Here is a 13,614-nt window from a genome sequence, read left to right as displayed (position 1 = left end):
TTTACAATATGAAAATTATAAACATTGCGGAAATAGTCCTGGTATTAAGCTCAATGAAATGAATGTTTTCCTAGAGTAAAAGTAGAATAGTATAGATGGACGAAACTATAAATTCAATGAGAGTTTAAGATTCCTTTCCTGGTTTACAATATCAGATACTAAAAAAAAAAAAAGGAACATAAAATTAAGTGATCTTCTACAGGAAACTGATGATGGATATTCCAAACCAGATACATTCTAAATAGATCTAAAACATCTAAATGACGCAAAAATCGTAGTTTATAATGAAAGGCTTTATTCCTTTCAAAAACGATGGATTCCTCTAAAGCATAATCAACATAAAATAAACCGTTGCAGGAAAACAAACCATTTTGTAAACATGCTAATAAATATGAATCAAAGGATTAAGCAATATAATATATCTTGCTTATAAAATTCATGAAGCACAGACCCTTCATAACACATATTAAATAAATACTCTCAAATACAAGTTGCTAAAATCAATTGTAACATATCCTGTTACTCGTCGTCCTCAAAATCCTCAGAGGCTTCAGAACTTTCTGAAGCTCCGCTAGACTCTGCTTCCGCATAATTCACCTGCTTTGTAGAAACTCTAGTACTCGCTCTACGAGGTAGATGAACCTGATTTTTATCTTTTATGTTTTGCTTTTTCGCTTTTGGTTGTCTTGTTCCGGTGCGCTTCCTTTTTATTTTTTCACGGTTCCCGTTCCTCGTCGAGTTTGTTTGGCTAAGTAGTTTTGCAGTACTAATCGTGGAAGTTCGGACCATGTGTTCTATGGCGGATTCTATCTCAGGTGTAAGGAAATTCTTTGCAAAGAATTTTTGCTTCTCTTCAGAAGTTGGTAGAGGCTTGAAAATAGTAGATGGTAGTTTCACTTGCTTCGGGTAAGTAGTTAAACTCCATCCCATGCTTTGCGCCTTAGTTTGAACAATTTTCTGTGCAAAATCACTCAGCATATAGACGTACTTTCTTTCCGGTTCAATAGCATCATAATTCTGCTTTACCCGTTGCACCAGATGGAAAATAATCGGAATATTTTCACTGGAAGCCACATTTTCAACATAGAATTGTATATACTTAACAAAGTCAAAGACATTTTCATTATCAGACAATGAGATGTCTGGATGATGAGAGAGTAAATGAAGCAAATAAGTGATAACATACTCCATAGTATAATTGCGCACTTTACGAAAGTATATCACTTGCGAGCATATCCACAAAGACATTTTCGATATTATCTCTTCTTCGGGGTCATGAACAACAAGGAATACAATTGCATAGAACTGCATAGGAAGCTTTCGATACTGCAATCTTTTTTGTAAGTTTTGTATATAGGCGTTTCGGACATCAAAAAGAGGATCTTGGCATAATAATGAAGTTCGTAAATAGGTATTAAAATCCAAATATTCAGCGTAAATTGGGATACTGGCTAATTTTAACAAAGATTTTCCTGTAATCAATCGTAGATGAGCTTTACCCAATCGCGAGGTATTTTTATGAGGACTAAGCTCACCTTCCGTTAACAATATTACATTTAATAATTTCAGAACGGGCGCGGCTATCTCCAATGCTTCTGGAGAGCGATATCCAGCTCGTAACCGATTAACTAAAACTTTTATTGCAAGTACTTTGCAACGATATAGGTGATCCAAGGATTGAAACTCACACCATTCATCGTTTTCGACATCATCTTCATTCGTTTGTGGAACCATTTGAATTATTTCCTTAACCAAGCATTCAGTGATAAAATCAGCATGCTTTTCAACAGCATCTAAACGATATAAAAACAGTTGCGTTAAGGCCGACAGACGGGTTGACAGAGAATTATCGTAATGTAATCCGTCAACGATTTTTGATACGAATGAATCCATATCAAAGAAATTATCAGCAAGCGCTAACACAGTAGCTGCTTGCTTTGCTTGACCATCTGTTCCTTGAAAACAAAGATTCATAAGGGTATTAATTACTTCAGAGTTTACGGAAAAGTTCTTCTTTTTCTTAGCAAAATGTGAAAGAGTCTTTAAGACTTTGACGTCCGCTTTCAGACCAAAAGATGAAATCATATTTTCCATATTAGTAAACAACTCTTCGTAAATCTCAGGATGAATCAATGGTAATTGCTGAAGTAAAAGCTCAGCAGAATTTGCATATTGAAAGTTACTTTGTGAACTTCCAATCTTATTGACCAGCTTCATTACAGTTGTTTTATTAAAAACAAATAATGCACAACGGTAAACCAGTAATCGAAAACATTCAAAATGTTGGTTACTCATGCTGGATACCATTCTTTTAAATAAGTGCTTAATATTTTTTAAAACAGTTTGATAGTCATTCCTTGGTGAAAATGTTTCGATTAACATTTTATATGCCTGCCGGTCATTTGTATCTGCAAACTTTTGCAGCGATGATTCATTTAAAGAAGGATTGACAGTCTTCGAAGAGATAGCTCCTATTACCTTTTTTAACCTGGAAGTCATTTCTTCTTCGTTTTCATCAATAACACCACCATTATAGTTTTTGCAACATTCAATAAAATACTTACAGTATCCAGAAAACCTGAGTTGTCTTTGCTGTAACATAAAAAAAACGCGCAAAGCTTTCTCTGAGAAATGATTCATGGCAACTAAAAGTCTGTTTACACGAGTATTCGTATCAGGGTTCAATTCCTGAAGTACAAGCTCATTCATCGCAAGGTCAACAGTAGTATTAGTAGCTTCATCATTTATATAAAATACTTCTAGCAAAGAAGAAGGTATCCAACTGAACAGGTGTAGACTAACCTCTTCACCAGCTTCAAGCCCAGGAAACGCAACATGATAAATTTTACTTAACGTTTGAATGGCTTGAATTCGAACTGAAAGCTTTTTATCACGAAGTCTATCCCCCATTAATTTTAATATTTCTACTGGAACGTGAATTTTTATAATGTCCAGCGACAAATGACCGATAGCTTGCAAAGCAGCAATACGAACCTTTTCATCAGTATCCGCAAGCTTTCCCTGATAAAGTTGAATAACATAGTTAGTTATGTCTGAAGATGCCAAAGGGTTCCTTAATACATCCATAAGCTTTTCTACGCAGTCCACGCGACAAGCTGTTACTTTATCATTCAGGCGACCACAAAAGGCAGACCAGACCTTAGGATAGTCCGACCAAAGAGAGTGATTAGGAAGCATCAGACGGACTGTTTGAATTGCGACACGTCTTACACTGGTTTGCTCAGCTTGAAGCTCGTTTTCAAACTGAGGGACAATATTGAGTAATGTTAAGGGTGCATATTCCCAAAGTTGAATAACAAGATTATGTGCGAATATGAATTCTGGAGTTGTTTTTTCATCCGAAACGGAGTCTTTAGTATCAAAGACGATATCAGAAAAATATTGACAAACATAACGTTGTAGACGATCAGCAGAATCACGGAAGATATTCCTTGCTAACTGGAAAGCAGGACCGTGGTTCTGGGAGTCTGGGGAACCTATGTATTCTCTTACACCATGACCCGAAATTAATTGAGCAAAAAGAATGTTCATGGCGATCTGAGGTACGCTATTAATTTCATTAATTAGTTGGTGAATGATATCAAGCATATAGAACTCAACGTTTTTGTTAGTACCCTTTCTTGAGATATCGAAAAAGAGACGAAATATAGAAACTAGAAAGGACTCTGCATTTGGCAAATCAACCATGAGTACTGCAGACTTAACGTTTGATAAACTTTCAAGTATTCGATAAACTTGAAGATAGTACGTAGATTCGGGATTTTCGAGTCCGCTTAAAAGCTTCAGTATTACTTGGAATATTTCTTCCAGTTGGGATAATGTAAATGGAGCATCTGGGGCACACAATCGAAGAAGCTCCACGATACAGCAAGCAACAAAAGAGCGAATTCCTTTATCTCTATGGTGTAGAAGGTTCTGATTGACTAATGATGAAGCAACCGGCAGCAAAGAATTGCGCTCTGTAGTTTCCTGTTCCATATCTGACAATTCATCCAGTAAACTCCTTAACCTTTTAACCAATTCAGTAGTAGCAATAGGTTTATCATGACTTGGAATAATAACCTTATTAAATTTCAGTTTCGACATTGTGATCATAAAACCTCTATTAACTAATACAAAAGAACGTCCGTAAAGCTTTAACAAGTAAAAGCATTTGTCAATGTAATAAATACGATGAAACTATCCGCTGGATATTAGGTATTCCAGAAAAGATAAGAAATTAGAAAGTGTTGTGTTTGTGCGACGCGTCGCGTTTTCATCAGTTTTTTAATTAATTGTCACCTGCAGTCCGTTATTAGCTAACAGGTAACGAAGTAAACAGACAGTCTAATACTAACAGGAAAAGCAATTTAAAGTACGATTTCAAATTTTTGCACTAACAAAAACTTATGTAAAAAGCAATGTGCCTACTATCACTTTCTTGTCCTTTCAGAAAGCCCAAGAGAAATTCAATTTAGGTGTAGTGCAAGTCGGGTTACAGTAAAGTACAAACTTACATGAACTTTTCGTCGTATAATAAAGTTTTGATTGAATTAAATTAATGATTTAATATCCAAGATCGAAGCCTGGTCGTCGATTCATAAAAAAAAAAAGTGTGCAGAAGGAGAATAAAAGTAAAGAAAGAAAAAGAAAGCAGCAATTAAACTGATCGAATAATCAAAGGAACAGAAACGTACTTTGCTCGAAATAAATAAAGCTTTTTGTTTGTGTTAGGAATTAATAAAGGACAGAAATTCATAAATAATTACCTAGTATATACAGGATAAACAAAGGAGTATCGGTTCATACGGGACAAAGTATTATGCAAAAGTATAATGCCTTTTATGTCCCTTCTCCAAGTTATGAAGACTCTTCAAAGTTAAAGGGTCAGACGTACTTACAATTGGGGTTACTGTTTCCAAAATTAAGCCGGACTGTTTGTAGCGTGAAACCTCATTGCCTCCTTTTCTATGTCGAAGGAAACCCTTGAATAAGAAGAAAAAGCCCTTTCCAGATAATTCTTTCTTAGGCTTCGATAATAAGATCTTTAATGAGTTAGCAGCTTCACTTCTGCGCCTTGTTTCATAACTCGTAGTTACTAATGATGTAACTTTCATTTCAACGGGTGCTAGCGGTAGTTTCCGAAGGTTGTTGTCCACTGTGATCGTACTAAAGTGCCTCTGGTGCCTTCTTACTTCATCGAATTTCTTTGGAAGTTGATTGGGTTTGCGAAGCAAGGAAACCAACCGGTTTTTGCAGTTGCCTTTAGGGTATAAGATTACAGAAGCCTGAACACCATTGCTAACTAGTGCAGACGTCTTTATTGGCTGCTTTAATTCAATACTACCATGCACAGCAGCTTTTTGTTGTACGTTATGATCACGTGAAGGTATATCTAGAGAAGAGAAGGTGCTAACCGTTGAACTTGAGGACACGCTGATTTCAGATTTTTGCGAAAGAATCCCATCCACAGGGTACTTTAAAGGCTCAAAATTGTTATAAAGTTCAAATGGCTGCCTATGAGCTCGCAAATAAGGATGACTCATTATTCCAAACATATGAAGTCTTTTTGAAGGATCAGGCACTAAAATCTTACGCAGCAAATCACGCGGTTCTTCCTTGATGTACTCGGGAAAAATAAGAGATGTGGTGCATATGTACCGGTATAGCCGTACAACATTCTCACCATTCGGATTATGGGGATCATCGTCAAAAGGCAAATAACCGGCAAGCATTGCGTATAATATAACACCGCAACTCCAGATATCCGCCTGGGTACCCGCATATGATCCAACTTTGCAGTTTACCAACTCGGGTGCTGCATAGCAAGGTGATCCGCAAGAGGTTGTAAATAAATCTGGTTTAGCATTAGTTATTTGATTCTTACGAGAACCAAAATGACCAAATGTTGTTGCAAATCCAAAATCGGCAATTATGATATTTTTTTTTGAATCCAGCAAAATGTTCTCCAATTTCAAATCTCGGTGAACAACCCCTTTGGAATGCAAATATCCAACACCACTAATGAGTTGTGCAAATAATTTACAAGCCGTCTCATCCTCGAGTCGTCTTGAAGCTAAAATATAGTCAAACAATTCGCCTCCGCTCACATAATCCAAGACAATGCCAATGTGATGTTTGGTTTTAATGAGGTCAACGTACTTCACGATATTAGGATGATCATCAACTTCTCTCAGGATCGTCGCTTCACGGATAACCCTTCGCAGCAAAGGACCTCCTTTGATTACACGAATTATTTTGATAACAACTTGAGGTGTTGGGTGCTTCTGAGAAGGAGAGGAACCCGGTAAAGGCCATCCTAGTTTTACTTTTCCAAATTCACCTCTCCCAATAGTCCGCCCAAGAATGAAAGGACCGAAACAATTATTTTTTGATGATTTTTTCAAAGTTCGAGCTAGAATCTCGGAACTATCCATATGCAATTCTGAAAGAGAAAACCGATCATTACTAGCTAGTGCACAATTAGCAAAAGCAGGACTAGCTTTATGCTGCCACAAAAAATCAAGACGTTCCTTATGTTCAGGAAAATGTGCAATGTATTGCTCATTCTTTTTCTTTATCACCTGAATATTGGTGGTATTTTTCACGTATGCTTTTACACCAGAGATTCGAGAGCGATTAGGTGAATGCAGTGAAGATATTTCAGTCACTGTTTCTTTCGGACTACCATACAACTCACCGACAGCAAACGAGTTATTACAGAATAATGGGGGGCGTTCTTTTGTCTCTGATCCTTTGTGGAGTTCGGTGTTTTTTCCTTCTGATAGTTGACAAGCTTGTTTGACAACTTCGTCTGTTACAGTCAATTGATTAGATGATTTGAAGTACTTGGATTGTTTTAACTGTGCAGAAAGTAAGGACTTATTAGAGAAATTCAAACCAGCGGAACTGTCTAGCACAGCAGACGTGTTTAAATTAGACGAGTTTTCAACTTTCAATGAGGAAGAACAATTAACAATAGCATTTTCATGCGCCTTGTTACCCATTTCCAAAGATTGGTCCTTTGAGATAGGATTTACAAAGTCATCCTGAGAGAAAACTTTGTTAGCGATAGAAGAAGGTTGAAGGACTTTATCCTTTGAGGAAGCTTTCCGAGGAGAATGGATATTATTTGAATTCACCTTAAAATTAAAAACAGGTGAGTCCAACTCAAATTGATTATTATTAAAAGGCTCTCCTAAAGTTTGGTCACCATAATGCTTTATAAGCACCTTTGCCGAATTATTCTCAGTTGGAAAAGAGGATCCTCGAGGATTGTCTTTAAAAAAAGGAAAAGAACAAGTAGAGTGTGCAGGTAGAGTATTGAAGGCTAAGTAGTCCGGCGGAGAGGTAAGTCTTAGTAAATCATATAGGGAATCATCTTTTGTTCCCCATTTCTGAAAAGAGGTATCATTTTCTGGAGAACAGGCAGTCTGTGGCAGTACAGAAGTAGGGGTGTTTAAGGAAAATTGCCTTTTCGATGGTTCCGGAGTGTGAGGGGAATGTATAAAAGCTTTATGATCATATGAATGAATTTGCGAAGGTGAGTCATTGTGAACTCTGTGTTGTATATTATAGTCCAGCGATGCATTATTAGGTAGAGATGGAGGATGCTGAAAAGAAGATCTTGACAAACTGGAAAGTGAAGAGTCAGGAAGAGCACGGATGGTACTTTCCACCACGCTGCAATGTTTCAGATGAGAGTTTAACGAAGGGTACCCTTGAGAAATAGGGATTGAATGACCAACAGATGAAGTGTGCATTTTTTGTTAAGGTATGTACAAATCATATATAAAGAACAAAGAAAAACAAAGGAAAGATTAAGAAAAGAAAGAAGAGAGCCTGCAAAGACTGAAAGACCAAACAGGAGAAGAGATAAATAATTATCAATATGCCGAAGAGCGTTTAAAATATTAGTATGGGACGAATTTCCTCGATTAACTCGGTATTAAAATGAAAATCCAGTCCAGATTAGAAATAAAAGGGAAAAGAATTAGTTTGGCAGGATTCAGGAATGAAAAAACAATAAATTAGTAGGGAAGGATAAAGTCGCAAATGTCAACGCAAATATTGAATTCAAAATCTCCAGTATTCTGACCAATAGTGACTTATAAATGCCAAGGAAAGGTCAACAAATTAAAACGATAAGTTCGGAAGTGCGAAGGGTGAGTATGCGACAGGCATAGGCATTGACAAAAAAAATAAAGTGATAACCAGAGGCTGGTCTGAAAACGGAACCTTTTTGCGATAGCAATATACAGAGAAATTAAGAATCTGAATGATATGACAAAATAAAAAGATCTAACCGTCTTTTTAGATGAGATTAATGATCACCGATTGCCAAAATATGGAAACAAAGGATTCGTTAAAATTTCGGCGTTTAATTGCAAAGGAATATGAAAAGAGATGAAGATTGAAGTCAAGAAATAGATCTTGCTTTGTGAAAAAAAAGAACGGAAAAATTTAAAAAATAATCAATATAAATATCGTTTGGTTGGGTTCAAATAGGACGAAGTAGGACTGAATACAACAGATAGAAGTTACAACACAATGAAAAATTGAAACAGAGAAGTGGAAAGGTGCTCGATCGGAAAACAATGTTCTGCCAAAAACGGACAATTAAGCGACTGATGACACAGGCGAGTCCGGTTTAAGATTTAATAAAGCTAACCGAAAAAGCAATCCGACAGATTTTACTCTCGGTTACGCTATTTTATAGATTTCCTGCCTTGAATCAGAACTGGTTTAGCAAAGAAAAGTGACACAATTCGCAATGCTTTGGGGAAGAGATTATTTTAAGCAGACACTCTAAGTATGGTACAAAAACAAACTTTTTTAGATAATTGCACAAAATGAGAAAAAGATTTGTAAAAATCGACAACTTAAACCAAATAGAAGTTTGATTGACAAAATATTAAATCTATCAAGAAAACACGAATAATTTGGCAAACTTTTTTTTTTTACTCTTCTATAATTATGTTTTCAAGCTGCTTTTATTTACTTATTTTATAAAATTCCAAAATTAATATACTCTCACCATCTGTGAAGAGTGGTGTTTGGGAAACGAGACGTATGTAATGTCCGAAAACTGATATATAACTCTGGCGACGCAGTGCATATATCATTATATTGAAGCTATCCTTGATCTTTCTGGGTAAATAAATATATCAAATCAATTTGTTTTTTATTTTCTATATATCTGTAACTTTTTGAGGAAGAATTTTGTGAAGATCATAAAAATGCTCAACTTGCTCAATTTCCGGGGTTTTTGTGGGCATCAATCGTTTTCGCCGATTGGCAACTCAAACAATCCATTGGTAAGAGACAGACAAGAAGCTGTTCCCAGTTCTTCGTTGTAGCTAGCCATTGGTGAACATTTAAGCATCTTGTAGGAAATCGTTTAATCCAACCCTATTATTTACATTTGCAAACATGAATCTAAGAAATTCGTCAAAGAAATGAAGAAAAAGCCTTGATATTTCTGTTAAACACTAGTATGGCTGCTTTCTACCTTTCATAGGTTATCCATTTTTATATTCTTTCGCTTTTAGTAACATGTTTGTTTGTATGATTCAACTTCTTATGTGCTTTAGATTTCAGAGTTCAAGTAACCGAAACATTAACTCTTAATGTGTGAATCATCAAAATAAACATTCATTCGGTTCCCTTCACAGCATGACCACTGCGTAGGTAAAAGAATTCATAGGCTTTGGTTCTAGTATTGTAACATTCCTTTGTAACGATATGACATCTTTTGATATTTACAAGTTGAATTTTTTAATTTGTATGTGCATAGGACTCACGGTCTTTTGCTTCTTCAGTCACTGTCCAGTACTATCCGTTCTCCAAACACTTCCTGACATTCATATTACCTTTTCACCAATGAGTGTGATTCTTGCAGATTTTTTACAGATGATTTCAAATATTGTTTTTGCATTAGTAATATTCTTTGCATTTTTCCTAGCTTTGCCCACACTTAGTGCAATCGTTTTGGATGTTTCTGTTTGCGGCTACCTTGTTGTTCGAAGAATATTGCAATTGGGATCTAAAGCGCTCCCAATTACCAATAAACAACATCAAAAAACCTGTTGATGTCTTCATCAAGTGTTTTAGCGCCTCCTGGCTGTACTGACTAGTGTGTCTGACAAAAGTGAATTTAACGTAAATTGCTTGTTTTTCTTCTTTTTCACGAATTTTTAGGTTCAACTCAATTGTCCTGTTCTCTTCCCTAATTCTTCCGCTAATCTATAGTGACATGGATGCATCAAGTTGTACAATTACGGTACCTTTGTAGTATATGGCAAGCGAAAAATCATCATTATCTTTCGATTTTTCATTCTTGTTAATGAGATGAATCAAGTATTATTGAATGTTATGTAACTGCATAAATTCATACTACGATGTATACACCTCCCGTTTTATCATGACTTGCTTCCGTTTATTCTCACCAAGATACATATTAAAATGAACAGAATCTAATCCTCATGAAACTGCTGCCTAATCCATTCTTCTCCAATCTTTCTTTCATAATGCTTTTGAAGGGCATTTCTTCGGAATGCTAGTTTATCTGCTCGTTCATTCAGTATATCTAACCCCGTTTTCCGCGCTTGATGCTGTAGTGTTTCTTCGTGTATCTTATCCAAAGATTCAAATTGCTGTTGTCTTTCACTCTCATCTAACGAAAATTGGAAAAATCCTATCCCTTTCGTACGAATTTCTTTGGAGGAGTCGTAATGTACAGCTTGTTGCTCGTCTTGTCGGTGCAGATTCTCGATACGCTGCTCATCAACCTTATATTCCGGCATATATTCTCCCTGAATAACATTTTCCGGTCTGTAGTCCTCTTTTGAAGGGAGAAGGACGTCTCCCGCTTCATAGATGGATACTTTCCTAGTTCGTCCAAATTCATCCGTTACTTCTATAAACTCATTCTCCCGATCTTCTTCAGCCCACTTCTTCGTAAAATCAACTAGCATCTCATCACCATCAGCAACTTGGCCATGATCTTGTAATAGCTGATTATATTTTTGAGCTTTATGCTCTAAACCTAGCCTACTTTTCCTCAAATCCTCTTCATTGTCATCCATATTCTTTAGGTGTATTCCTCGTTTCTGTTCATTGTTTGACCTCTTTCGGGGTTTTTCTTCCTCGTTATGCCTCTTGGGTCTTTGACGATTTGAACTTGCTTCATCCTTTTTTATTCTTGCAACCCTTTTGTTTGTTGTTCCATATTCTGCTCCATCATTTACTCTTCGCTTCTTTTCCTCTTCAAATCGAGCCTTTTCCTCGGCTAATTCACCGAGGAAAGTTAAGTTACTTGTTGTGTCTGTTCGGATTTCTCGCTTTTTCTGTTGGTCCATTGTAATCAGTTTTCTAACACAAGTTCTTTCAAATAGAAACTTCAATCCCAATGAATGGTAACTTCGATATCATAAAAATACTATGACGATTCAGCGTAAGCGTAGGGCAAGGTAACCGTTGAATTTTTTCATATGGTACTAATGAAACTAATTGTTTTGTAAGATTTTCATTCCAAATACAGTAATCTTCCACAATTTACGGAGTTTGTTCTGTCTCTAACTAGATGGTGGTGACATGAGGACTAGGTTTGATTTGTTATTTTTATTAAGTCTCTGAAATCAGTAGTTTGTTAATTCGAGTTTTCTAACTAGTATGAAAGAAAAAAATTTAAATATAGTTTTCTTGACTGTGCGTGAATTGAGACTTTATGAGACATTGAACTTGTACAAGGGCATTTGAATTTTCCTTTTTTACGAAATAGCCATATAAGCTTATTTTACCTTGGTGCATTCTAAAGAGATGATTGAATTAGCTTTGAATGATTAGGGCTACAGATGACAATTGATAGTTCTATGCTGGAATGTTCCCTAAACATCATGTGTGGATGTAGCAATGAAAGCTCTAGACGGCCACCATAGGACATCTGGAACAGAATATTATCCCACATCATTCTTCAACTTCCTCATAAAATGTAGGCAAGACCGCTAAAACCGTATCCATGATCGTTATGTCATTACTTAAAAAGGTAAACGATGCCTCCAGGTGTGTTTTTAAAGCCATTGATTCAATAAGCTCTGGTTCAAAGAGAATTTCTACCTCTTTTTTTTCAGTTTGCTGAGGATAACTTGTTCCAGGAGGATTCCAGACTGCAAACTTGGCATTGCACAAAGTGCTAACTTGCTCTAAATGGATCAATTCTTTGGACATTAGCTCTACCGTTAAGTATTCTTGATCAACAACTTTCGCTTCAAGCGCATCGGAACCTAAAACTTTGGTTATGTGTGCCTTTGCTTGCTCCGTAGAAAATCTAACGTGCCCATCAGGCTGAAACCCTTCTCTGTTTGAAAAATCACTATTAAAAGGAAGCGTATTTAAGGAACCTTTTTCTTTGCTTCCACCTGCTGTGCTTGATGGCTGAGTATAACGAACATAAACATCAGCATTGTCCCATAATCCTTTATAATTATCAACAAAATAGTAAGATAAGGCCCTTTGTAAAGGACCTGGAAGAGAAACAGAAAACTTCTTATCATCAATAAGCTCTTTTTCGGCTTGAATTGCCAAATTCAAAGCACTTTGAACATTGTCTTCATGTTCCGGTACTACTTTGTTGTGCAGGACACTCTTTAAAAAATTTTGCACTAGTTGAGAAGCCATTCTCAGCTCATTTTCTTCTGTAACACCGGCTCTGTAGAGAAGATGGGAAGATCTAACGTTCCAGTTAATAATGCATCATTTGACGCAGAGGGAACACTTACAGAAAGACAGCTACCACCCAAGCAAAATCAACATCATATTCGTCTAAAAGATCATACTGAATGTAGTCTACGGCTGTTTGGTTTTCAGTAACTTGAGCATCGTCATTTTCATTCAAATCCAGACCTCCCGTGAATCCCTTTTGGCCAGTTGAAACACCTCCTAAAGCAAGGTACATTGTGAAAAGTCGATACCTACTTGCATCATTCCATTTACGCTTTCTTCTGTACTTCTGAATGAAGCGTTCCATTCGTCTAAACATAGTTAGTCAATGAACCAATTGGATCAGTATCACGAACACAATTATAGGAATATCTCTGTAACAAATTAGCGCGTTAATCTCCAGTTTAGACATATCATACGTACAGGCTATAAAGCTTTTGGTTTTCAGCTGTCTCCTCCATAGTGATTTCTGGCTCCTGGAAATCTTCCTCCCAGCCAGAAAGGTCCTAACGGTTCGGTTACTATTGATTCGTTTCCATAATCTTCATACTACATTTCTTTTCTTGTTTCTTTCTCCCTGTTTCTTTGATGGCCCATTAACATCGCTACTTTTTGGGACATTCATTGGAGCTTTCACGTATTTTTCTTGTTCCAGTAAGTCATCCATTACTTTGACTCTCTTAAGCTGGTGGTTATGAATAATTAGCCATATCTACTACTTTTTTATCAGGCTTTTTGTTTTCACCGATAACGTCATGATATTTTAGGCTCTCTGGTAACTCATGAACTAAAAGTATTTTAAGGAAGGAAGCATGGACAACTGTAGTCTACATAATGCTCTGTTTATAGGTGAATTGGTAATATACTAGACGTTAGTGTTCTAAATGCGCTACA

At 36.4% G+C, this 13,614-nt stretch overlaps 4 protein-coding genes across 4 annotated transcripts; all 4 read right to left on the bottom strand.

The window, feature by feature from the left end:
• Positions 1-519: 519 nt before the first annotated feature.
• SPOG_02130 (cohesin-associated protein Pds5) lies at positions 520-4,250 on the bottom strand (the record flags this gene model as incomplete). The annotated part of the gene is made up of 2 exons (XM_013167235.1): positions 4,163-4,250; positions 520-4,083 (listed from the first exon to the last, which is right to left on the bottom strand). Exons 1-2 carry the CDS (start codon positions 4,172-4,174, stop codon positions 520-522), a joined length of 3,576 nt encoding a protein of 1,191 aa, XP_013022689.1. The 5' UTR covers positions 4,175-4,250.
• Positions 4,251-4,820: 570 nt separating this feature from the next.
• Positions 4,821-7,763, bottom strand: SPOG_02129 (CAMK/CAMKL/KIN4 protein kinase Ppk1; the record flags this gene model as incomplete). The annotated part of the gene is made up of 2 exons (XM_013167234.1): positions 4,821-5,045; positions 5,196-7,763. The coding sequence occupies 2 exons, from the start codon at positions 7,761-7,763 to the stop codon at positions 4,821-4,823; spliced, it is 2,793 nt and encodes a 930-aa protein (XP_013022688.1).
• Positions 7,764-10,343: 2,580 nt separating this feature from the next.
• Positions 10,344-11,601, bottom strand: SPOG_02128 (uncharacterized protein). Its single transcript, XM_013167233.1, has one exon. It carries the CDS (start codon positions 11,358-11,360, stop codon positions 10,476-10,478), a length of 885 nt encoding a protein of 294 aa, XP_013022687.1. The 5' UTR covers positions 11,361-11,601; the 3' UTR covers positions 10,344-10,475.
• Positions 11,576-13,608, bottom strand: SPOG_02127 (argonaute binding protein 1). Its single transcript, XM_013167232.1, has 5 exons — positions 13,274-13,608; positions 13,144-13,226; positions 13,077-13,094; positions 12,780-13,031; positions 11,576-12,730 (listed from the first exon to the last, which is right to left on the bottom strand). Exons 1-5 carry the CDS (start codon positions 13,385-13,387, stop codon positions 11,968-11,970), a joined length of 1,230 nt encoding a protein of 409 aa, XP_013022686.1. The 5' UTR covers positions 13,388-13,608; the 3' UTR covers positions 11,576-11,967.
• Between the last annotated feature and the right edge of the window lie 6 nt (positions 13,609-13,614).

The sequence above is a fragment of the Schizosaccharomyces cryophilus genome (genome assembly GCF_000004155.1).
Source record: "Schizosaccharomyces cryophilus OY26 unplaced genomic scaffold supercont4.2, whole genome shotgun sequence".
NCBI classification, from domain to species: domain Eukaryota; kingdom Fungi; phylum Ascomycota; class Schizosaccharomycetes; order Schizosaccharomycetales; family Schizosaccharomycetaceae; genus Schizosaccharomyces; species Schizosaccharomyces cryophilus.
Note: the sequence above shows the minus strand (reverse complement) of the source record. Positions and strands in the feature narration are given on the sequence as shown.

Excerpts from the sequence above, each read along its gene's own strand:
- SPOG_02127 (XM_013167232.1), bottom strand. The coding sequence starts at position 13,387 with ATGGATGACTTACTGGAACAAGAAAAATACGTGAAAGCTCCAATGAAT. Across the intron at positions 13,227-13,273 it reads AAAGAAACAAGAAAAGAAAT|GACCTTTCTGGCTGGGAGGA; the intron begins GTAGTATGAAGA and ends CCGAACCGTTAG. Across the intron at positions 12,731-12,779 it reads TGGGTGGTAGCTGTCTTTCT|ATCTTCCCATCTTCTCTACA; the intron begins GTAAGTGTTCCC and ends CTGGAACGTTAG.
- SPOG_02128 (XM_013167233.1), bottom strand. The coding sequence starts at position 11,360 with ATGGACCAACAGAAAAAGCGAGAAATCCGAACAGACACAACAAGTAAC.